We start from the raw sequence: 19,441 nt of genomic DNA, 5'->3' as shown, positions 1-19,441 counted from the left end.
TAACAGCATCCATATTTCATGCAGGAGAGTGGCCAAGAATTGCAAATTGAATAAGTGTTAATAAAAAAAAAAAACTACATGTTATATGAGAGGACTGAATGTCCATGCACAAATATTATTTAAAACTTTAAGATTAAAAAAGATTAAAATCTACCATTAAATGAAGCAGAGAATTTAAAAGGGAGCTGGTAATTTGTCTCTAGCTTGGAGTGCCATTTTATTTATTTATTTTATTTCATGTTGAAAGACTTCAAGTAGTATAGCAATGATGTCACAGGTAGAAGCACAGCTAATATGTACACATCTTTTTTTCGTTTCTGGGGATTTTCTGGATAGCTTAAAACATGATAGCCCATGATGCCATCCTGATATATCTGTTTTAGAACTTAATTGATCAAATAAAAGAAATATATTGTATTTCCCCAGACATAACGTGGACATATGTTTGTATCAGGGGTGGGTTCTACTTACCTTTACTACTAGTTTGCAACAGGGCCACACACGTGCTTGCTTTGCTCGCATGTGCTCTTCTGCGCATGCGCAGAAGCGTTCTGATGACATCGGGGTTGGTGGGCGGAGCCTCCCACCGGTTTTACTACTGGTTCTACAGAACCAGTGCGAACCAGGGGCAACCCACCACTGGTTTGTATGCATGTGTGCATGTGAGCATGCATTTAGGGGCCACAGAAATGGATCCAGGACTATGTGCTACCTAGATACAAATTGCTGACTTCAAGTTTCTCATTAACAAACTCGTCTTAAAAAACAGGGGCGAGGCTATTTATTTGGTTGGCTGTAATAGGTGATAAAGAGATTCTAATTTTGGTTCGATAAAACCATCATCATTAACCGATCATTGGATATCATGGATCTAGGAAAAGACATTTTAATTATCATTAAATAATTATATAAATAAATAATTATCATTATTTAATTATCACAGTCACATTTTCTCTTCTTCATTTGTAGGAGTCCAACTTTATTAGGATCCATAAAGTGATAGCGGTATCCAACTTCACAATGAAGGAATCAGACTTGCAGCCGTCGAAGGTGTTCTTAGAGGCGCTTAATAGCTTGCCCCTGGAGTACAACTATCCCCTTTACAGCCAGATATTTGATGATTTCGGCACACATTACTATTCCTCTGGGTCACTGGGAGGCATATATGACCTCCTTTATCAGTACAGCGCTGAAGAGCTGAGAAATTCAGGTATATGGTCCTTAGCAAAAGAAAATGGGGACCCATTACTGGGCTAGTAACTATATTGGGAATGGAAAAGTTGCCTTATCCTTTCACTGTGCAGCACTGTAATCCATCGTTTCCTTTCCGTGTGTCTTTTTAGTGAGCAGGGGGTTGGATTAGAAGACCTCTAAGGTCCCTTCCAACTCTGTTATTCTGAGAGGATTAAAAGAGAAGAGAACCAAATGTACATTTACACCAAAGACTAAAAAACATATCCAGCTTGGGAGAATGCAAGGCTTAGAAAAATGGAAGGCATGTGAAATGATAACATCTGTGAGTGGGTCCTTGGTCGTCTCTGAGCTTGCCTGTTTTCTTGCAGACATTTCATTACATGGATTAGGTAGCATCATCAGTGCTAGTAGGATAATAAAACATCTGCAAGAAAACAACCAAGGTCACAGAGCACCAAGGATCTGTCATTTCAACCCTGAGCTACAAATATTCTCCTTTATTGAGAATATCTGTGTTGTTGGAAGCTTTCTCTGTGAGAAAGACCACTTGAAAAGTCAGGTTTACATGACTGCCTCACAGAGTGATCCTACTGTGATAGAAAAATGCTCCAGTCTTAGAGAACATGAGGACCCCAAACCCAACTGATGAGCCAGTGGTGAAATCCAATTTTTTTTACTATCGGTTCTGGGGGCGTGGCTTGATGGGCATGGTGTGGCTTGGTGGGTGTGGTGTGGCTTGGTGGGCGTGGCAGGGGAAGGATACTGCAAAATCTCCATTCCCACCCCACTCTGGGGCCAGCCAGAGATGGCATTTGCTGGTTCTCCAAACTACTCAAAATTTCCACTACCGGTTCTCCAGAACCTGTCAGAACCTGCTGGATTTCACCCCTGTGATGAGCAGAAATAAACATAAAGAAATATCTCCATTTCTTGGTTTATTTTATTGTCATTTACTATATTAAAATAATCACTGCATCCAGATGAAAAGCAAATGGCACAAGAAGCTTCTTATTAATGTACCACTAAGAATAAAATAATGCATCCTACTTTTTCATCATTAAAAATATACACTATGTAAGAGTAAAATTTATTAAAATGAATGTGCACCATTTGCAGCAATTTACAAGCAACTAATTAAACCCAAAATAATAATTCTATTAAAAGTTGCTTAGATGACTTATGTAAGAAATGGGAAACTGGAACAATAATATCCAACCAAAACAGAAAAGTAAAGCAGTCTCAAATTAAGAAAAGCTACATGTACAGATATAATTAATAAGAATATACCCTTTCGGTCTACAGCTCTTCCTATTGTAAATTGAATGGCCATTTTAATTTTTCAGTCTCGCTTCCTTATATGTCAAGTGCATATAATTTAGATGAAGGGGGAGAGGAGGAGGAAGAGGGGGAAGAAAGCAGGAATGCTCATTTTTTTTTAATGCTAAAATATTCTAGAAATAACTTTCATCTCTTAAGGTTTAACACAGGCAGAATCGCAAGAGTGCATCCGGACAGAAACGACCAGGCGTATCTTTGGTTTTAAAAGGAGGAAAGTGAGAACAAGCTGTACAAGCAACAGAATGTCTGCTCGTCATGAAGGTGATTATCAAGGAAAATGTGACCTTTTGGGAACATAGGGTTCCAATTTCAGTCCAAGAGCTTCCAATGACAAATTATAAGAATGTTAATACCACTAGGATTTACTCAAACACTCATGTGCCTCCTTTAATTTCCTGTGATCCTTCAGGGACAGATAACTGTAACTAGCAATAGCATTTATATATTGCTTCAGAGTGCTTTATAGCACTCTATAAACCAGGGGTGTCAAACTCTATTTCATTGAGGGCTGCATCAGGGTTGTGTTTGACCTCATGGGGCCAGGGTAAGCTTCGCCAGGGTGGGTGTGGCCAGCTCGATGTCACTCATGTCGGGGCACTTCTGGTGGCCTGAACGCTCTGCTAGCAAAAGTGGAGCTCGGGAGGGCCACATTTTCACTGGCAGAGGCACCCTGGGCTGGTCCTTCACTGCTTCTAGGGTGGCGGTGCGGGCCAGATCTAAGCACTCTATGGGCCGGATCTGGCCCCTGGGCCTTGAGTTTGACACCCTTGCTCTAAGCCTATGATGGCGAACCTATGGCATGCGTGCCACAGGTGGCACACGGAGCCATATCGGTGGGCACGCAAGCTCAGCTCCGACGTACATGCACGCGCTGGCCAGCTGATTTTTGGGCCTTCTGGGCCCACTGGAAGTCAGGAAACAGACTGTTTCTGGCCTCTGGAGGACCTCTGGGGGGGGGGGGTGAGAAAGGCCTTTTCTGTTTTCTGTATGGCTGTTGAAGAAGCTTGATGGCGTAATACATCCTCCCTTTTTTGGTGCACCAATAGATAAATCCACTTTAAAAAAATGCAGCAAAGGATATTGTTAGGCGAAGATGCTTTACTTTAATTCTTCCTGGTTTCCAAGAGTGGCTTTGACAAAATATTTTCTGTTTCGACTTCTGATGGTTGCTACGAACTTTACCTGCTTATGTTGCTGCTCCAATCACAGGCCTTAAATCTGTCTTCCAGGTTCATTTCTGCAATCCTCTGAGAAGTCCGTATCCTTCATCAAAGGTGGAAGATCCCAGTTTGCTGCAGCTCTTGCCTGGGAAAGGAAAGGAGCTTTTCCTGAGCACACCGTCTTTACCAATTGGCTGGAATCGATGAAGGACAATCCAACTGTGATCGACTTTGAGGTAGCGATAAAGGAGAATATGTGTAGCTCAGGGTTGAAATGAGGGGTCCTTGCTGCTCTCCTGCAGATGTTTTCCTGCAGATGTTTCATTACCCAAACTAGGTAGCAATAGCACTTAGACTTATATACCGCTTCACAGTGCTTTGCAGCCCTCTCTAAGCTGTTTACAGAGTCAGCCTATTGCCCCCAACAATCTGGGTCCTCAGATTTTACCGACCTCAGAAGGATGGAAGGCTGAGTCAACCTTGATCCGGTCCGAATCGAACTCCTGGCAGTGAGCAGTGAGTTAGCCAGCATTATAACCACTGCTGTCTCTCAGGGTGGCCTTCCATTTGTTTCTGAATGGAAACCTTGAATCTTCTAAGAAAAGTGGCAACATGAGAAGCATTTGTCAGCCCCCTGTGAATATCAGGAATACAAAGCAAGATATCACTAATCAGACTGCCATAACAGTTCAGGTAGTTCTTTTCTTTTTTTTTTAAAAAAAGTTTTTTATTAGTAGTTCAAAATTAAAAACATTGGACATAGATATGACATCACTGGTCCCAAGCATCTTCCAACACTTTAAACTAATACATAATATACTAATGATAATATAATAATATATTCCTTACACCTTATACGTTATTTAAACATAGTATAATAATAGTAATTTTATACCTTATTCCTATACAATTATTTATTTATTTATTTATTGGTTCGATTTATATGCCGCCCTTTTCCAGAGACTCAGGGTGGCTTATAATGCGTTAAGCAATAGCCTTCATACTTTTGTATAAAGCTGCTTAGTAGGGCTTTTGGCCCCACCCCTAAGTGGTGTTCTTTTTTATACAAAGTCAGCTTATTGCCCCCATAAACCAGGTCCTCATTTTACCTACCTCGAAAGGATGGAAGGCTGAGTCAACCTTGAGCCTGCTGAGATTTGAACTTGCAGTAATTGCAGGCAGCTGGTATTACTTAACAGTGCTTTAGTCTGCTGTGCCACCAAGGCTCATCTATACCTACATATACCTATCTATACAATTCACATACATATTTATCTATAATAATGTATATAATTCTAGTCTAAAACTAGACATTTGTCTCGTGTAGGTAGTTCTAGTAGGAGCTGCGGTGGTGCAGTGGTTAGAGTGCAGTACTGCAGGCTATTTCTGCTGACTGCCAATTGCTTGCAATTTGGCAGATCGAATCTCACCAGGCTCAAGGTTGACTCAGCCTTCCATCCTTCCGAGGTGGGTAAAATGAGGACCCAGATTGTTGGGGGCAAAAGGCTGACTCTGTAAACCGCTTAGAGAGGGCTGTAAAGCACTGCGAAGCGGTATATAAGTCTAAGTGCTATTGCCATTGCTATTGACATATGACCAGAATGGAGCCTGCCCATTATGACCTTGATGGTAATAAAAGGGTCAGCCACAAACCAGGTTTGTTCCATTGGTCTTTGTGCAGGAAATGGGATTGGCAGTGTCTGAAAATAAACCTGCTTTTTTGCAGCAGTCATTAAGTGAGCACCACTATCATTAAGCTAACCAATGGTTTGCAATGGGCAGTTTTGCCGAAAACCGGAAGTGCTGATTTTCTGCAAAATTGTTATAAAACACAGTCACGTGATTCTGGGACATTGCAAATGGCCATAAATGCTGCAGTGTTTCTGAGTGCCCAAAGTTCAGTCATATGATTTTGGAAGGGCCTGGCTATTGCAACCTCAGAACTGAATCATAAGTCCCCTTTTTTGGATTGGTTGTAATTTGAAATGGGTTCTAAGAGACCGGTTGTAACTCAAGGACTACCTGCAATGAATAGCCTGGTACAGTTTTGCTATTCAAGATCTCCCATTGCATTTCTGCACCCAGCCTTTTTGGTCCCTCTAACACAGGGGTGTCAAACTCGATTTCATTGAGGGTTGCATCAGGATTGTGTTTCACTTCGGGGTGGAGGCGGGTGAGTGTGTCCAGGGTGGGCATGGCCAGCTCAACATCACTCGTGTTGGGGCTGCCTGTGGTGCAGTGGTGGGTTTCAAATTTTTTTACTACTGGTTCTGTGGGCGTGGCTTGGTGGGTGTGGCATGGCATGGCTTGGTAGGCATAGCACGGGAAGGATACTGTAAAATCTCCATTCCCACCCCACTCCAGGGGAAGGTTACTACAAAATCCCCATTCCCTCCCGATCAGCTGGGACTCGGGAGGCAGAGAATAGATGGGGGCGGGGCCAGTCAGAGGTGGTATTTACCGGTTCTCCGAATTACTCAAAATTTCCGCTACCAGTTCTCCAGAACTGGTCAGAACCTGCCGAAACCCACCTCTGCTGTGGTGGCCTGAGCACTCTGCCAGCTAAAATGGAGGTCGAGAGGGCCACACTCTGCCAACTAAAATGGAGCTCCGTTTTCGCTAGCAGAGTCACCATGGGCCAGTCCTTCGCTGTTTCCAGGGTGGCTCCACGGGCTAGGTCTAAGCACTCTGTGGCCAGATCTGGCACGCGGGCCTTGAGTGACACCCCTGCTGTACCAGAGCAGTCAAGCAGATTATATAGTCCTTGAGCATGCTCAACATTATTTGGACTCTTTTGGAGACCTCACAGTTTTTTCTCTTACACATTTCTGCATTTCCAGCAGTTGTGGTTTTCCCCCACATTTCTTGACGCTTCTGTCTGAGATCATAATGGATGCTCCTACCTCTGAAGATAAAACGTCTAGGAAAATGACTATAGATTTCCAGTTACTTTAAAAAGTTTGGGCAAAAAATGGAGTTCCCTGGTCACAGGCGTGCTCTTTAATAGACATAATAGAAAAAGAGGATAGAAAATAAATAGGAGAACAAGGAATTTCAGGCATTAATTTTTCATAAAGTTTTATAAAACAGAACCAATGAGACATTTAAAGTTTCTAGCCTTTCCCACTGTCAGTAGATATAGAATTATATTTCTTTGACTGCAATTCAGAGGTGGGTTTCAGTAGGTTCTGACCAGTTATGGAGAACCGGTAGCGGAAATTTTGAGTAGTTCAGAGAACTGGTAGTAAAAATTCGGACTAGCCCTGCCCCCATCTATTCTCTGCCTCCCAATTCCCAGCTGATTGGGAGGAAATGGGAATTTTTAAGTAACCTTCCCCTGGAGTGGGGTGGGAATGGAGATTTTGCAGTATCCTTCCCCTGCCACACTCACCAAGCCATGCCCACCAAGCCACACCCACAGAACCGGTAGTAAACAAATTTGAAACCCACCATTGCTGCAATTGCTGTTGGGGAAACAAAGAGAAACATAGAGCAGGGAAAACATAAATAGATTCATCATATTACAACCTTTGATTGCTATATGTTTTACTGCTATGACGTGGATCAACAGCTAAAGGCATTTATTGTTCCCCTCCCCATTAACTTCATTCACCATTTAAATAAAGACACAAATACCATGCTTTAGAAATCAAGACAACCCTGGCCTCATGAGGTTAAATAATTAGCCAACATTCCAGGTGATTGCAAGGTGGGGAATGCCCAACACTTAAACGGCTTGCCAACTTCTGTGATATGATATAATCTCAGAAAACTGGACATGCAAATGTATTGGCAGGAAATGTTAGCATTAGACATTGAACCAGGAAGTTATTTCGGACAAATCTTTTAATTTGAGTATCTAATGCCGCCACAATAGGTTTGGAAGTAATGTATCTTGTAATTTATGTGCTGCTGGATATAATACTGTTGGAGGGTATGCCAAGTGCTACATCTTATGCATTTCTGATTATCCGTAGGATGGTAAGGTTTTTTTAAAAATAAAATAAAATAAAATAAAAATGGAATTTGTGGCTCCAACAAATGGTTCAATTCTACTTTTTCTTTCATTTCAAGTAGTAGCAGGCTTATTTTCAGACACTGGCACTTCAGTGGTGGGTTTCAATTTTTTTTACTGCGGGTTCTGTGGGTGTGGCTTGGTGAGTCTGGCTTGACTTGGTGGGTGTGACTTGGTGGGCGTGGCAGGGGAAGGATACTGTAAAATCTCCATTCCCTCCCCACTCCAGGGGAAGGATACTGTAAAATCTCCATTCCCACCCCACTCCAGGGGAAGGATACTGTAAAATCTCCATTTCCTCCCAATCAGCTGGGACTTGGGAGGCAGAGAATAGATGGGGGCGGGGCCAGTCAGAATTTTTACTACCGGTTCTCCGAACTACTCAAAATTTCCACTACCGGTTCTCCAGAACTGGCCAGAACTGCTGAAACCCACCTCTGAGGCACTCCTATTTCCTGCACAAAGGCCAATTGTGCAAAGCTGATTTGTGGCTTATCCCAGCTGGCAACAATTTGACATGTGTTATAGATATGTTCGACTAAAACTCTCAGAATATCCACCCAGCATGCTCAACTATGTCATGTGTCAATTATAGTCAAATATGGTTGTTTCCTTTTTACCAAAGGGTCAACAAAATATTTGGCCTTGGCAAGAGGAATGCCAGTTATCTGTCTTCACCATCAACTGGATTGTGTTTCAAGGTCCAGGCTACAAGAAGAATAAATCATTGACTGGGCAATTCTAGGAGTTGAAGTCCACACATCTTCAAGTTGCCAAGATTGAGAAACACTGGTCTAAAGAGCATTGAACTCTGAGACTCATTTTGATATTAAGTATAAAGGAAGTAAAACAAATTCTTACGGCTGGAATTGCAAATCCAGAATAAGGAAAAGGTATCAACTGCATAGGATTGATTAAAGTGAAAGGGAAGTCATGGCACACATGTCCCATTTAGGTATTTGCATGATGAGGTCTGACTCAAGTATATGTCACAGAATTGAAGTATGACGTCATCATGCAAGAGTCCCTTCCCTTCTTGCAAATCTCCTTGAATTGTTCAGACTTTGCCTGTTAACAGATGCTTGCAGAGTAAAACTGTGGTAGAGTGGAATGTTCATGGCTCTATTGATGTCCACCTCTTCTGTTTATTAGCTGATTTCCATTCTGGAGCTGGTGAAGAACATCCCCTGTGCAGCAACCAAGCGTAGCAATCTTAGGAAAGCTCTTTCTGAGTATGCAGCACAGTTTGACCCGTGCCAATGTGCTCCATGCCCCAACAATGGCAAGGCAGTGCTGTCTGGAACAGAGTGTTTATGTGTGTGCCGGGCTGGGACTTACGGTGATAACTGTGAAATACGGGCACCAGATTATCATTCAGGTATGTGAGTTAACAGAATAAAAATGCAAATATTTCATTACATAGAGCTTTCCTAATCTTCTAGATTTTGGATTGAAATGTGTCTCCAGGCTGTTTCAACTTTTTGGCAAATCTGTTCCCCCCTCTCCCCCTTCCTTATAATTCTTCCTGCTCATATATTAGCCCCAGGTAAAGTTAGCAAGGATGAAACCGAGTGGAGATAATTAGGAATTAATAGGCTGGAACTATTTTCTTTCAAGCGAGCTAAAGAGAACAAGCCCCCCTTTTCTTCAGGGAATGAAGAGTTTGGCAAAGCATTAAGCTGCTTCAGAGTATGCATTTTCCTCCCTTGCATTAAGTAATTAAATCCCCTTTTCCTCAACTATTTATCATATTTCTTTCTTTTTTTCCTTCCTTCCTTCCTTCCTTCCTTCCTTCCTTCCTTCCTTCCTTCCTTCCTTCCTTCCTTCCTCCCTCCCTCCCTCCCTCCCTCCCTCCCTCCCTTCCTTCCTTCCTTCCTTCCTTCCTTCCTTCCTTCCTTCCTTCCTTCCTTCCTTCCTTCCTCTTTTAATTGTGGGTTAGGAGAACTGCCTTAAAATGGAATCTCCCATCCACAGAAATTATAGTAACAGTAATATATCAAGATGGATAAAAAAACAGTGGTGAAATCCTCCACGGTTTGCCACTGGTTGGCTGCCTGCGCATGCGCAGTTTGCGCCAAATACACGCTGCGTGCAGAAAAAGGAGGCTTAAGAAGATAAGTAGAACGGGGGGGGGAAACACCTGTGCCGCACGATTTAGATTCGCTAGAAAGCAGCATTTCCTTCCTTCCGCTTTCTAGCGGATCTAAATTGCACAGCACAGCTGATCGTCGGTTTGGATGAATTAGTAGCTTTTTTAAACTACCGGTTCGCCTGAACCGGTGTGAACTAGTAGCATTTCGTCCCTGGTAAAAACAATCCCTTGACCATGATTTCATTTGACTGAGAAGAGGTTCATCTCACATCAAAACCAGGACTGTATCTTATATGGAGTAGAAAGCATATTACTGAGCAATATCTAATTGCAGCACTAAGTTGGATGATGCTATATGGAGCAGTGGTGGGTTTCAAATTTTTTAATACCGGTTCTGTGGGTGTGGCTTGGTGGGCATGGCAGGGAAGGATACTGTAAAATCTTCATTCCCTCCCCAATCCAGGGGAAGGTTACTGCAAAATCCCCATTTCCTCCTGATCAGCTGGGACTTGGGAGGCAGAGAATAGATGGGGGTGGGGCCAGTCAGAATTTTTACTACCGGTTCTCCAAACTACTCAAAATTTCCTCTACCGGTTCTCCAGAACCAGTTGTTCTGGTTCACGACAAAATATTCAAATATTCTCCTATTTCTGGTTGGAAATAAACAGGCCAGGGAAAATTGGGATCAGAGAGTAAATGCAGCTTGAGAGCAACTATCATTTATAAGAAAGGAGCTAAAGAAGAGGAAGAGGAATAGCTGGTAATGAGAACGAATTAAATAATAAACAAGTACTACAGATTTCCCCTTGATCTGGGGATGGTATAGCAACCTTTCTTCTACTTCTTCATTTTAACCATCAAAAGGCCAGAAAAGCATCAAAGAAAAATTACACACATTCCTGAGCCAAAAGAACAACTTTGGGGCAGAAGGATCTTCCTTCTCCATCTGCCTCTTCTCACCAATGTATTATGTTAGTATCTTCAGGGAAAGTTTAAAAAGAAAAGTTGGTGATTGCAGCAGTGCCACTGAAGCCTTACCCCATTGTACATGTACAATGTCAACAAGTTTAGAAAAAGGACAGGATTTCAATGGTGTGAACACCATCAAGCCTTTTTGTGATTCCCTCCCCATGGATGTGGGCAGCTGTGTATCATGAAAAGCAGTTAGAGTAAGGGGCAGGATGTTTATTCCTTTCTTAATTAACAAAGAGGATTGGGAAAGCCATATAGTAAACATGCTCTATTTTCACTATATAATCTTCCCTTCATGGTCTTCTATCTCTCTGGTTTTCCACGTCAACCAAAGCTCCAAGAAAGATCTCATGAGAAAACCTTTTAAATAAAAGGCTTTGTTTTCCAAATCAGGAAGTATGGGGGAAAATATAGTAAGAGCATTGCTAAAAGAATCAAGATGGCGGCTTAGGCTTTGATCTCATTTTTTTAACCTTTCCAGATTAAAAAAAACTCCAGTTAAAACTCCAGTTAAAAACTCCAGTGGATGCTCCTGCTCTACACACACACACAGAAATATCAATATCCCCTGTTTTCCCGCAAATAAGACCTATCCCGAAAATAAGTCCTACCATGTTTTTATGTGTGCACCTAATATAGGCCCTACCCCCAAAATAAGTCCTACTTAAGAACCTGACTGCCCGGCCGCCCATTCCATCTGGTTGCTCACAGTGCCTTGGCCACGAGGTGAAGCAGGGGGGTGGAGCTATCCCATGTACCGCCTTACCTCAGGGCCCCCACAGCCAGGCCATCCTTGCCCCCAACACCTGCCTCATGGCGGCAGCACCAACAGCCATGAGCAGCAGGAGCCCAAGAGGTTGCCAGCCCACTTCTTCTGTTTGCTCGCAGGTACAACGGAGCAGGAGGCTAAGTGGTATGCTGGTGTCGTGGCTGTGAGGTGAGGCAGGTGTCAGGGCATGGATGGCCTGGCTGCAGGGACTCTGAGGTAAGCTGGCCTGGGCCGTATGGGGCAATTCTGCCTCCCACCTCACCTTGTGGCTGTGGCACTGGCATGTCTCTTGACCTCCTGCTCCATTCCGTCCGTGAGCAAACAGAAGTGGACCTCCTATACATGGGGGGGGGGAAGACATCCCACCAAAAATAAGCCAGGTCTTATTTTCGGGGAAACACGGTAGGAAAGATAGCATCCTCCTTTACCTCTCAGAAAAGGGCACAAAAAACAGGACATGGAGAAGAATTCTAAACCTGTATAAAAATGAAATAGAAAAAGAGAAACCTCTTTTGCAGAGAAGAAAACTTTCATGAATCCAGAGAGCAGATTTTAGCAACATATTTATATTTTGCCTTATCTGAGGTAGCCCAGTTGGTGGCTTCAGTGCAGTGATGATATGATTTGGTTTATCAAAATGCTTTGCGTCTCTCTCAGTGGTGTCTTCGGCTCTGTGTAGGGGAGATGCTTTACTTTGTTCCTTAGAAGCTGGGAGCAACATTGCTCTTGAAGCCCCTTCAAAGTGCTTTGCTTGAAACATCACAACTTGCTCATTTTAGCCCCTGGGCAAATGCAAAGACAAGAGCTGTGGCTAACATTGAGACAAGCAAGAGTATTGGAAAACAGAGCACAGATAACAAGACGTCCAACATGCTGGGAAATGCAAGGGACGTTAAGCCAATGTAACTGAACAAAGCAGCAGGTAGAAGTGGGCTATGGGTGAATGATCTAAGGATGAAGATTTGTGACTGTCTGTTTCCATCAGTCCATCCACATGAAAGGATTTGTGTTTGCCTTGGACCAACAGAGTTTTCAGATTGGCACACCTACCCACAGTCTAACAAACTCTTTTTTGTCGATCGAAAAGGTTGGCAGTTCAGCAGTTTGAATCCCTAGTGCTGCGTAATGGGTAACAACTATTATTTGTCCCAGCTTCTGCCAACCTAGCAGTTCGAAAGCATGTAAAAATTGCAAGTAGAAAAATTTGGGACCACTTTGATGAGAAGGTAACAGAATTCCATGTGCCTTTGGTGTTTAGTCATGCCAGCCACATGACCACGGAGACATCTTCGGACAGCACTGGCTCTTTGGCTTTGAAACGGAGATGAGCACTGCCCCCTAGAATCGGGAATGACTAGCACATATGTACGAGGGGAACCTTTACATTTACCTTTTTAGCTTGTACCAATGGAGTTTTCAAGGCCCACTGGCTAATCCATGTTAGCCAACAGTTAGATAGGGCTGAGTGGATTTTCAGAGGGTCAGGCCCATCTCAGATATGATTCCATGTCATCCAGCAAATTCATTCATCTGACAAGTCATTTTCTAAAGCTGTATTTTTAATAATGTCCTTTTTATCAGAACTTTTAAAATGATAAAAACGAACACAAAATAATATAAATTATATTGTTTTTTTTATATTATAAAGTGGAGAAGAGAAAAAGCAAGCAAGCAAAGAGAGAACCGAAAAGTGCAAGAAAAATTCAAAAAGAATAAAAAACATTATAAAGCAGGAATTTCTGATATTCTTCATAGCAGTTATACGCACAATTATACATTAACCTCTGACTTTAAAGTTACATCATTGAAAGTCAGAATTAGCTATGGGGTGAATGAGGCTTTTGCCAGATCATTTTGTTAGGTTAATGGACTACTTCATCTAAAGCACACTGTCTCTTGCTCTATTTCTCTACCTCATTTTGCAGAAAACCATCTGCCCTGTTACTTTAGGGCCATGAAGGCGAACCTATGGCATGCGTGCCACAGGTGGCACGCATAGCCATATCGGTGGGCATGCAAGCTCAGCTCTGGCATGCACCAGCTGATTTTTGGGCCTTCTGGGCCCACCAGAAGTAGGGAAACAGATGGTTTCCTGCCTCCAGAGGGCCTCGGGGGAGATGGGGAGGGCCCATTTTTTTGCTCTCCCCAGCCTCCAGAGGCTTCCTAGGAGTGTGGGGAGGATGAAAACGGCCTTCCCCACCCCCTTGGAGGCCGAAAACACCCGTTTGCCAACTTGGGAAGGTCGTGTGCGCATGCGCGGGGGCAGGGCGCATAGAATTTTGGGTGTGGGCACACGCGCATGCGACACCCCCTCCCCCCGCTCCTGGCACACGATGGCAAAAAGGTTAGCCATCACTGCTCTAGGGCTGTGTTTAATGGGAGATTTTGAAACCTAATCTTGCTTTGGGACCACCAATTCCCTAGGTATTATGAAAAGACCAGGATTTTGAACTGGTAGAATCTGAACTGGGATTCTACCAGTTCAGACCAGTTTGGGCGAACCGGTAGATCTGATGATCAGCTGGGAGCAAACCAGTTCACTCCGACAATCAGGTTGGCCTGCCCATCCGCCTCTACACTTTACTTACCTTTATCTTCTCAGCTGATTGGCGCGGCAATCTGCCGCACCTCAGCTATGTTACTCCCAAGTGGTAACACAGAAAGTTAGTATTTTTAAAACTGTGCATGTAGGCATGTGTGCGTGCAAACTGTGCGTCCACGCACGAAGCGAGCGATCACCGAACCAGTTGTTAAACTGGCAACATCCCACCACTGGAGAAGACTCTTAATCCAGATGTTTTGTGAATCCTTTTCATGTATTCCAGTTGCGGTTGATGGTAATTGGAATTGCTGGGGTTCATGGAGTCCCTGTGATGGTTCCCATAAGAGACAGAGAAGCCGCACCTGTAACAATCCTTTCCCTGAAAATGGAGGGAAGCCATGTGAAGGTGAACAAGCGGAAGAAGAAGCATGCTATTTTTCCATATTTGTTGACAGGTAAGACTATAATAGTCCCAGGGTTTAAGAAAAGGGCTGTAGCTCAGAAGAATAGCTCTTTGCAACATTTTGGATTCAATCCTTTGCCATTTCAGATAAATCTGAGAAAAGACCTGTACTTAGTCACTGCCAGTCAATTCTTTTGCTTCACCGGGGAAAACAATTAAAGGAAGCTAAAAAGAACAGCTATCAAAAGCTATCTATGAATTCAATTCCCATTCTCATTACAAGCTCAAAGCAAAAAGCCTTGTAGCAACTCCAGAAATCTTTGATGAACTTCCAAGCCAGACTAGTCAACCTGTTACCTTCCACTGATCACAGGAATCCAACATTTTTCATTATAGCCATGCTGGTTAGGGGAATGCAGTTCATATGGAAAGTATGTGTTGCTTCCGCCTACTTTGAGCCCTTTTGAGGAAGATACCAAAATGCCTTGGCATGTATCAATTGTATGGTGGATTGAGAGTTTTGACCACTCTTTGTTCCTTTTATTGATTTATTTGTTCTTTCCTTCTATGTAAAAGGGAGACTGTCTTCTGAGACAGAACATCCAGGATAATCATGGGTGGGCTGCTGGGGGTTCACAGGGGTTCAGGAGACCTTTTAGCTAAGATTCTGTGCAGTTCAGAGAACCCCCAAATCCCACTTCTGGATGGCCCCTCCCCTCCCCTCCCAGAAGTCCGCATGCAGTCCATTTTGGATGCAGGTAAGTGCAGGGCACGCATGGAGGCTCAGGGAGGGTGAAAAACAGGCCTACCAGAAATTCAGAAACCCATTTCCGGCCTCCAGATGGCCTCTGGAGCCTGGGGAGGCTGTTTTCGCCCTCCCGGAAGCTTGCGGAAAGCCTCCAGAGCTCGAGGAGGGCAAAAACATCTCCCCCCACCATGGTGCAGGAGGCTGACTAGGCCACGCCCACCATGGCCACATCCATCCAGCAACCGGGCAGAGAACCCCTTGTTAAAATTTTTAAGCCCACCCCTGAGGATAATTATATAAAGAGACTGTTCGCTGCAAGGATCCTGTGATATGCAGGATTTCTTGATAACCATCTTAGATCCCGGAATATTCTCCCAGCAAGAATTCACTGCTACTTTGGTTAAAGTGTCATGCAGTTCAAAATAAAGTTAAATTGTTCAAGAGATCCTGTGGCTGATTTTGAAAGACCCCACATAAGTACCGAGAGCGCTAATTTAAGAGCAATGATTCACAGCAGTCTACAAGGGTTGCCTTTTTTTCTTTTTTTTTCTGGTCAGGAGTTCTGGGACAAGTATGTGGAGGCTATATTGTGGAAGCACAAAAGACTCAGTGGGCTGCTTTCTGAGCCTTTTGTCCACTCCTTTCTCTAATTTCTCCACCCCTTTCTCATTGTCATTTAGCATTATAGTTTGCACTGAATCAGCAGTTCATGGTGAAGTGATGCCTGCATGGTGGGGCTAAGTATTTCCTCCACCCACTGGTTTAGGTTGGCCTTTAATTCCACTTCCCACAACACCAAGTTAAGATATACCTTTGGTTTTAATTGGCACAGAACTACTCAGCATTCCAGGCAGAATCAGGGGATTCTTCCTACACTGGAGACCGAGCTATGCATGCCATACTGAAAGCCAATCTGGCTCTAGCTTCTGCCTCAGTTTACCTTCCCAATAAGCAACTGAGTCAGAAGATCATTTAAAAGCACTTTACTGATAAAGTGAGGTCTCTATGTAAAAGGGAGAGCGAACCTCAAACCCCGTGTTTCCCTCCTTTTTATAGTTAACAAATAAAGAAAATGCAAGAAGAAAGTTGATCGGACAGAATAAAAGTAACCTCCCCTTTGCATCGAAATCAGTTACATATAGTCAAACTTGTTACATATTTGTATCCCATAATATCACACATATTCATTAAAATGAGGTCTGACATCAGAAGGAGTCAAAGAGATAAACCAGACCTCAGGTTGTACTAACAAACTTTTCTTAACTGGAGCTAGTCTCCAGCTTGTTTATCAGTTTAGGAATGTTAAAAGCTAATAAATCTGAACATCTTTTTAAAAGAGAGAAAATAAATCAAATTAAAATACATGGTAACTATGTTAGTTAACAAATAACAAAAACCCATGCCATTTGCCCCTCAATACTGACAACTCAATGCTCCCTAAACCATCCCTCTGCCTTAAAATGTGGCACAGTACTGTGTCCAACAGCCAGTGCTGAAGCCAAACTGGGTATAGAATGGAGGCCATCCTGTTTCTGGCTTCAGGAAACACCTGGTATGGTTACCTATGGTACTGGTCTTAAGAGTTTGCATATCACCAGTTGCCCAGTACCCTAGTAGAAATCTAATAACTAAACTTGGGTCTTTGCATGCTCCTACCATAAAATATGTTTTTTCTCTCTCTCCTTCAGAATCTGAAAAAATGGCTGTCTAGTGATTTCTGATTCCACTGTTGTTTTCCCTTTTAGGGGAGCTATATGTGTAAATGATGATGAAGCAACAAGGGAGGGTGACATTGCAGTTGAGAGACCTGAATCCGGATGTCTCAAACCAAATCCACCAGAACATGGATTTATCAGGGTAGGCATTTTAGAACTTCTCAGCCAACAACACTGTGGTGAAATCCAATTATTGATTGATTGATTGATTGATTGATTGATTTGATTTGATTTGATTTGATTTATATGCTGCCCTATCTCCGCAGGACTCAGGGCGGCTCACAACAATAAAATATCTGAATGAAAACGTGTTAAAATACATGTTAACCCCCCCAATCCAGGCTGAACAATCATGTCTTTAAGTCGCGGCGGAAGGTGCGGAGGTCAGGGGCCAACCGGAGTCCCAGAGGAAGTTGGTTCCAGAGGGTGGGGGCACTCACAGAGAAAGCTCTGCCTCTAGGGGTTGCCAGTCGACACTGTCTAGCCAATGGCACCCTGAGTAGGCCCTCCCTGTGAGAACGCACTGGGCGATGGGGAGCTGTTGCTGGTTGCAGATGGTCCGACAAATATCCTGGACCTAAGCCATGTAGGGCTTTATAGGTCATCACCAGCACCTTGAATCTCACCCGGTTTACTACCGGTTCTGTGGGCGTGGTTTGTTGGGCGTGGTGTGGCTTGTTGGGCATGGCTTGTTGGACGTGGTGTGGCTTGGTGGGCGTGGCAGGGGAAGGATACTGCAAAATCTCCATTCCCACCCCACTCCAGGGGGAAGGATATTGGAAAATCTCCATTCCCACCCCACTCTGGGGCCACCCAACTCTGGGGCTTCTCCGAACTGCTCAAAATTTCTGCTACCGGTTCTCCAGAACCTGTCAGAACCTGCTGGATTTCACCCCTGCAGCAACATCTGTGAAAGGCGAATGTGTTAAAATTAGCAAGATGGCAGATGGAGCATTGTGATGGAAACTCATCCCTTTTGAGCATACATACAATGTCAATACACCTACAGAAAGGGTATATTGTGCAACATGATTCTCCATCCACCATCTTGCTGATTTTAACGTTCTCCCTTGAACATCCCTGTTCTCAGTTTTTGTTTTCTTACGTTTCTTGGACATAAATACTTCTTATGCTTCTTGGATATACTGTAGATACTTATTAAAAAGCAAAGGATTAAGCAAATGTGCTAGCAAGGGATTAGGTCTTAGACACATCCCCTGGAAGAGCTTTTATGCAACCTGGGGATCTTCCTAGACTCATGAAAAGAATCATTTCAAGGTCATGACAAAGTATTTTGTTGTGATATCAAGGAGGACCTTTGCACAAATACATCCTGCACTGTTCCTAGATCAGGAGGCACTGTTCATAGTCATGTATGCATTACAGGGGTGGGTTCTAAAATTTTTTACTACCGGTTCTGTGGGCGTGGCTTATTTTGTGGGCGTGGTTTGATGGTCATGTGACAGTTCTTTAGGATTTAGCAGAGGTACTGGTCTACCAGGCTTTTAACTGCTTGCAGAGGTGTATCAGTCTACCCATTTGGTCTTGGAGCGTTCTGGTCTACCCATTTGTTTTTGGAGTGCATCGGTCTACCCATTTGTTTTTCGAGTGCTCTGGTCTACCACCACACTACCTTTTAACACTGATCAGCTGTAGGGTGGCCCTTTGAAGCCCCGCGGCAAGAGTTTAAACAGGTTTTTTCCTTCTAGCAATCAGCTGGGACTTGGGAGGCAGCGAATAGATTGGGGGTGGGACCAAATAAAAGGTAAGAATAATGCGGGGGAGGGACCCAGCTCCCGAACAGTGACATCGGTTCAGTGACATCATATCATCACCGCCACCGGTTCGGCCAAACCGGACCGAACCGGGAGGAACCCACCACTGATGCATTAGTAATTTCCCAAAAGAACTATTGCAATACACTGTATATGGGCTGCCTTTCAAGACCATTTGGAAGCTTCAACTGGTCCACAGTGCAGTGGCACATGCAGTACTGGATGCACCACAGGACAGCCATGTAACAACACTGCTACATGAGCTGCACTGACTCCCAGTGGCTTCATGGTGCAATTCAAGATGCAATGCAAGCTTTAAAGCCCTAAATGGCATAAGACCAGGTTAATGATGGGATTGCCTATTTCTGGTGGCCTCCATCCATCCCACCAGAACTAACAGGGTGAACGTTCTCCAAGTCTTCTTGGTAAATTAGTATCACCTGGTAGGTCCTAGAAATCATACATTCTGGAACATTTATATGACCTGACCGTTGGCTTTTCCAGAAGGCTATGAAGATCCAGCTTTACCCCAAGCATTAGGATCAGTATACATTAATGGAAACTGGTTATGTTCCATTTTGTTATTGTTATTGGCAACAAAATATTTATGACCTTGACATGATTTTTCTTCATTGATTTCATTGTGTATTAAGTTTGATTTTATGTTTACCACCCAAAGTTCCATTGGCTAGATAGAAATTCATATACATTTGTTAAA

At 43.4% G+C, this 19,441-nt stretch overlaps 1 protein-coding gene across 2 annotated transcripts in view; it reads left to right on the top strand.

Annotated features, from left to right (window-relative positions):
- The window catches only part of LOC117679149 (complement component C6-like), a 52,283-nt gene that overhangs the window by 19,490 nt on the left and 13,352 nt on the right, over positions 1-19,441 (top strand). For both annotated transcript variants that reach the window (XM_087885646.1, XM_034440804.3), the window contains 6 exons: positions 970-1,210; positions 2,671-2,793; positions 3,762-3,928; positions 8,860-9,085; positions 14,366-14,537; positions 16,979-17,090. In XM_087885646.1, the coding sequence (XP_087741772.1) occupies positions 970-1,210; positions 2,671-2,793; positions 3,762-3,928; positions 8,860-9,085; positions 14,366-14,537; positions 16,979-17,090 (1,041 nt within the window). The remainder of the gene's footprint in view (positions 1-969; positions 1,211-2,670; positions 2,794-3,761; positions 3,929-8,859; positions 9,086-14,365; positions 14,538-16,978; positions 17,091-19,441) is intronic.

This window comes from Pantherophis guttatus, chromosome 2 (genome assembly GCF_059756535.1).
Source record: "Pantherophis guttatus breed Tessera chromosome 2, ASM5975653v1, whole genome shotgun sequence".
Classification (NCBI taxonomy): Eukaryota; Metazoa; Chordata; class Lepidosauria; order Squamata; family Colubridae; genus Pantherophis; species Pantherophis guttatus.
The sequence above is the reverse complement of the archived record's forward strand: the minus strand, read 5'-3'. Positions and strand labels throughout refer to the sequence as shown.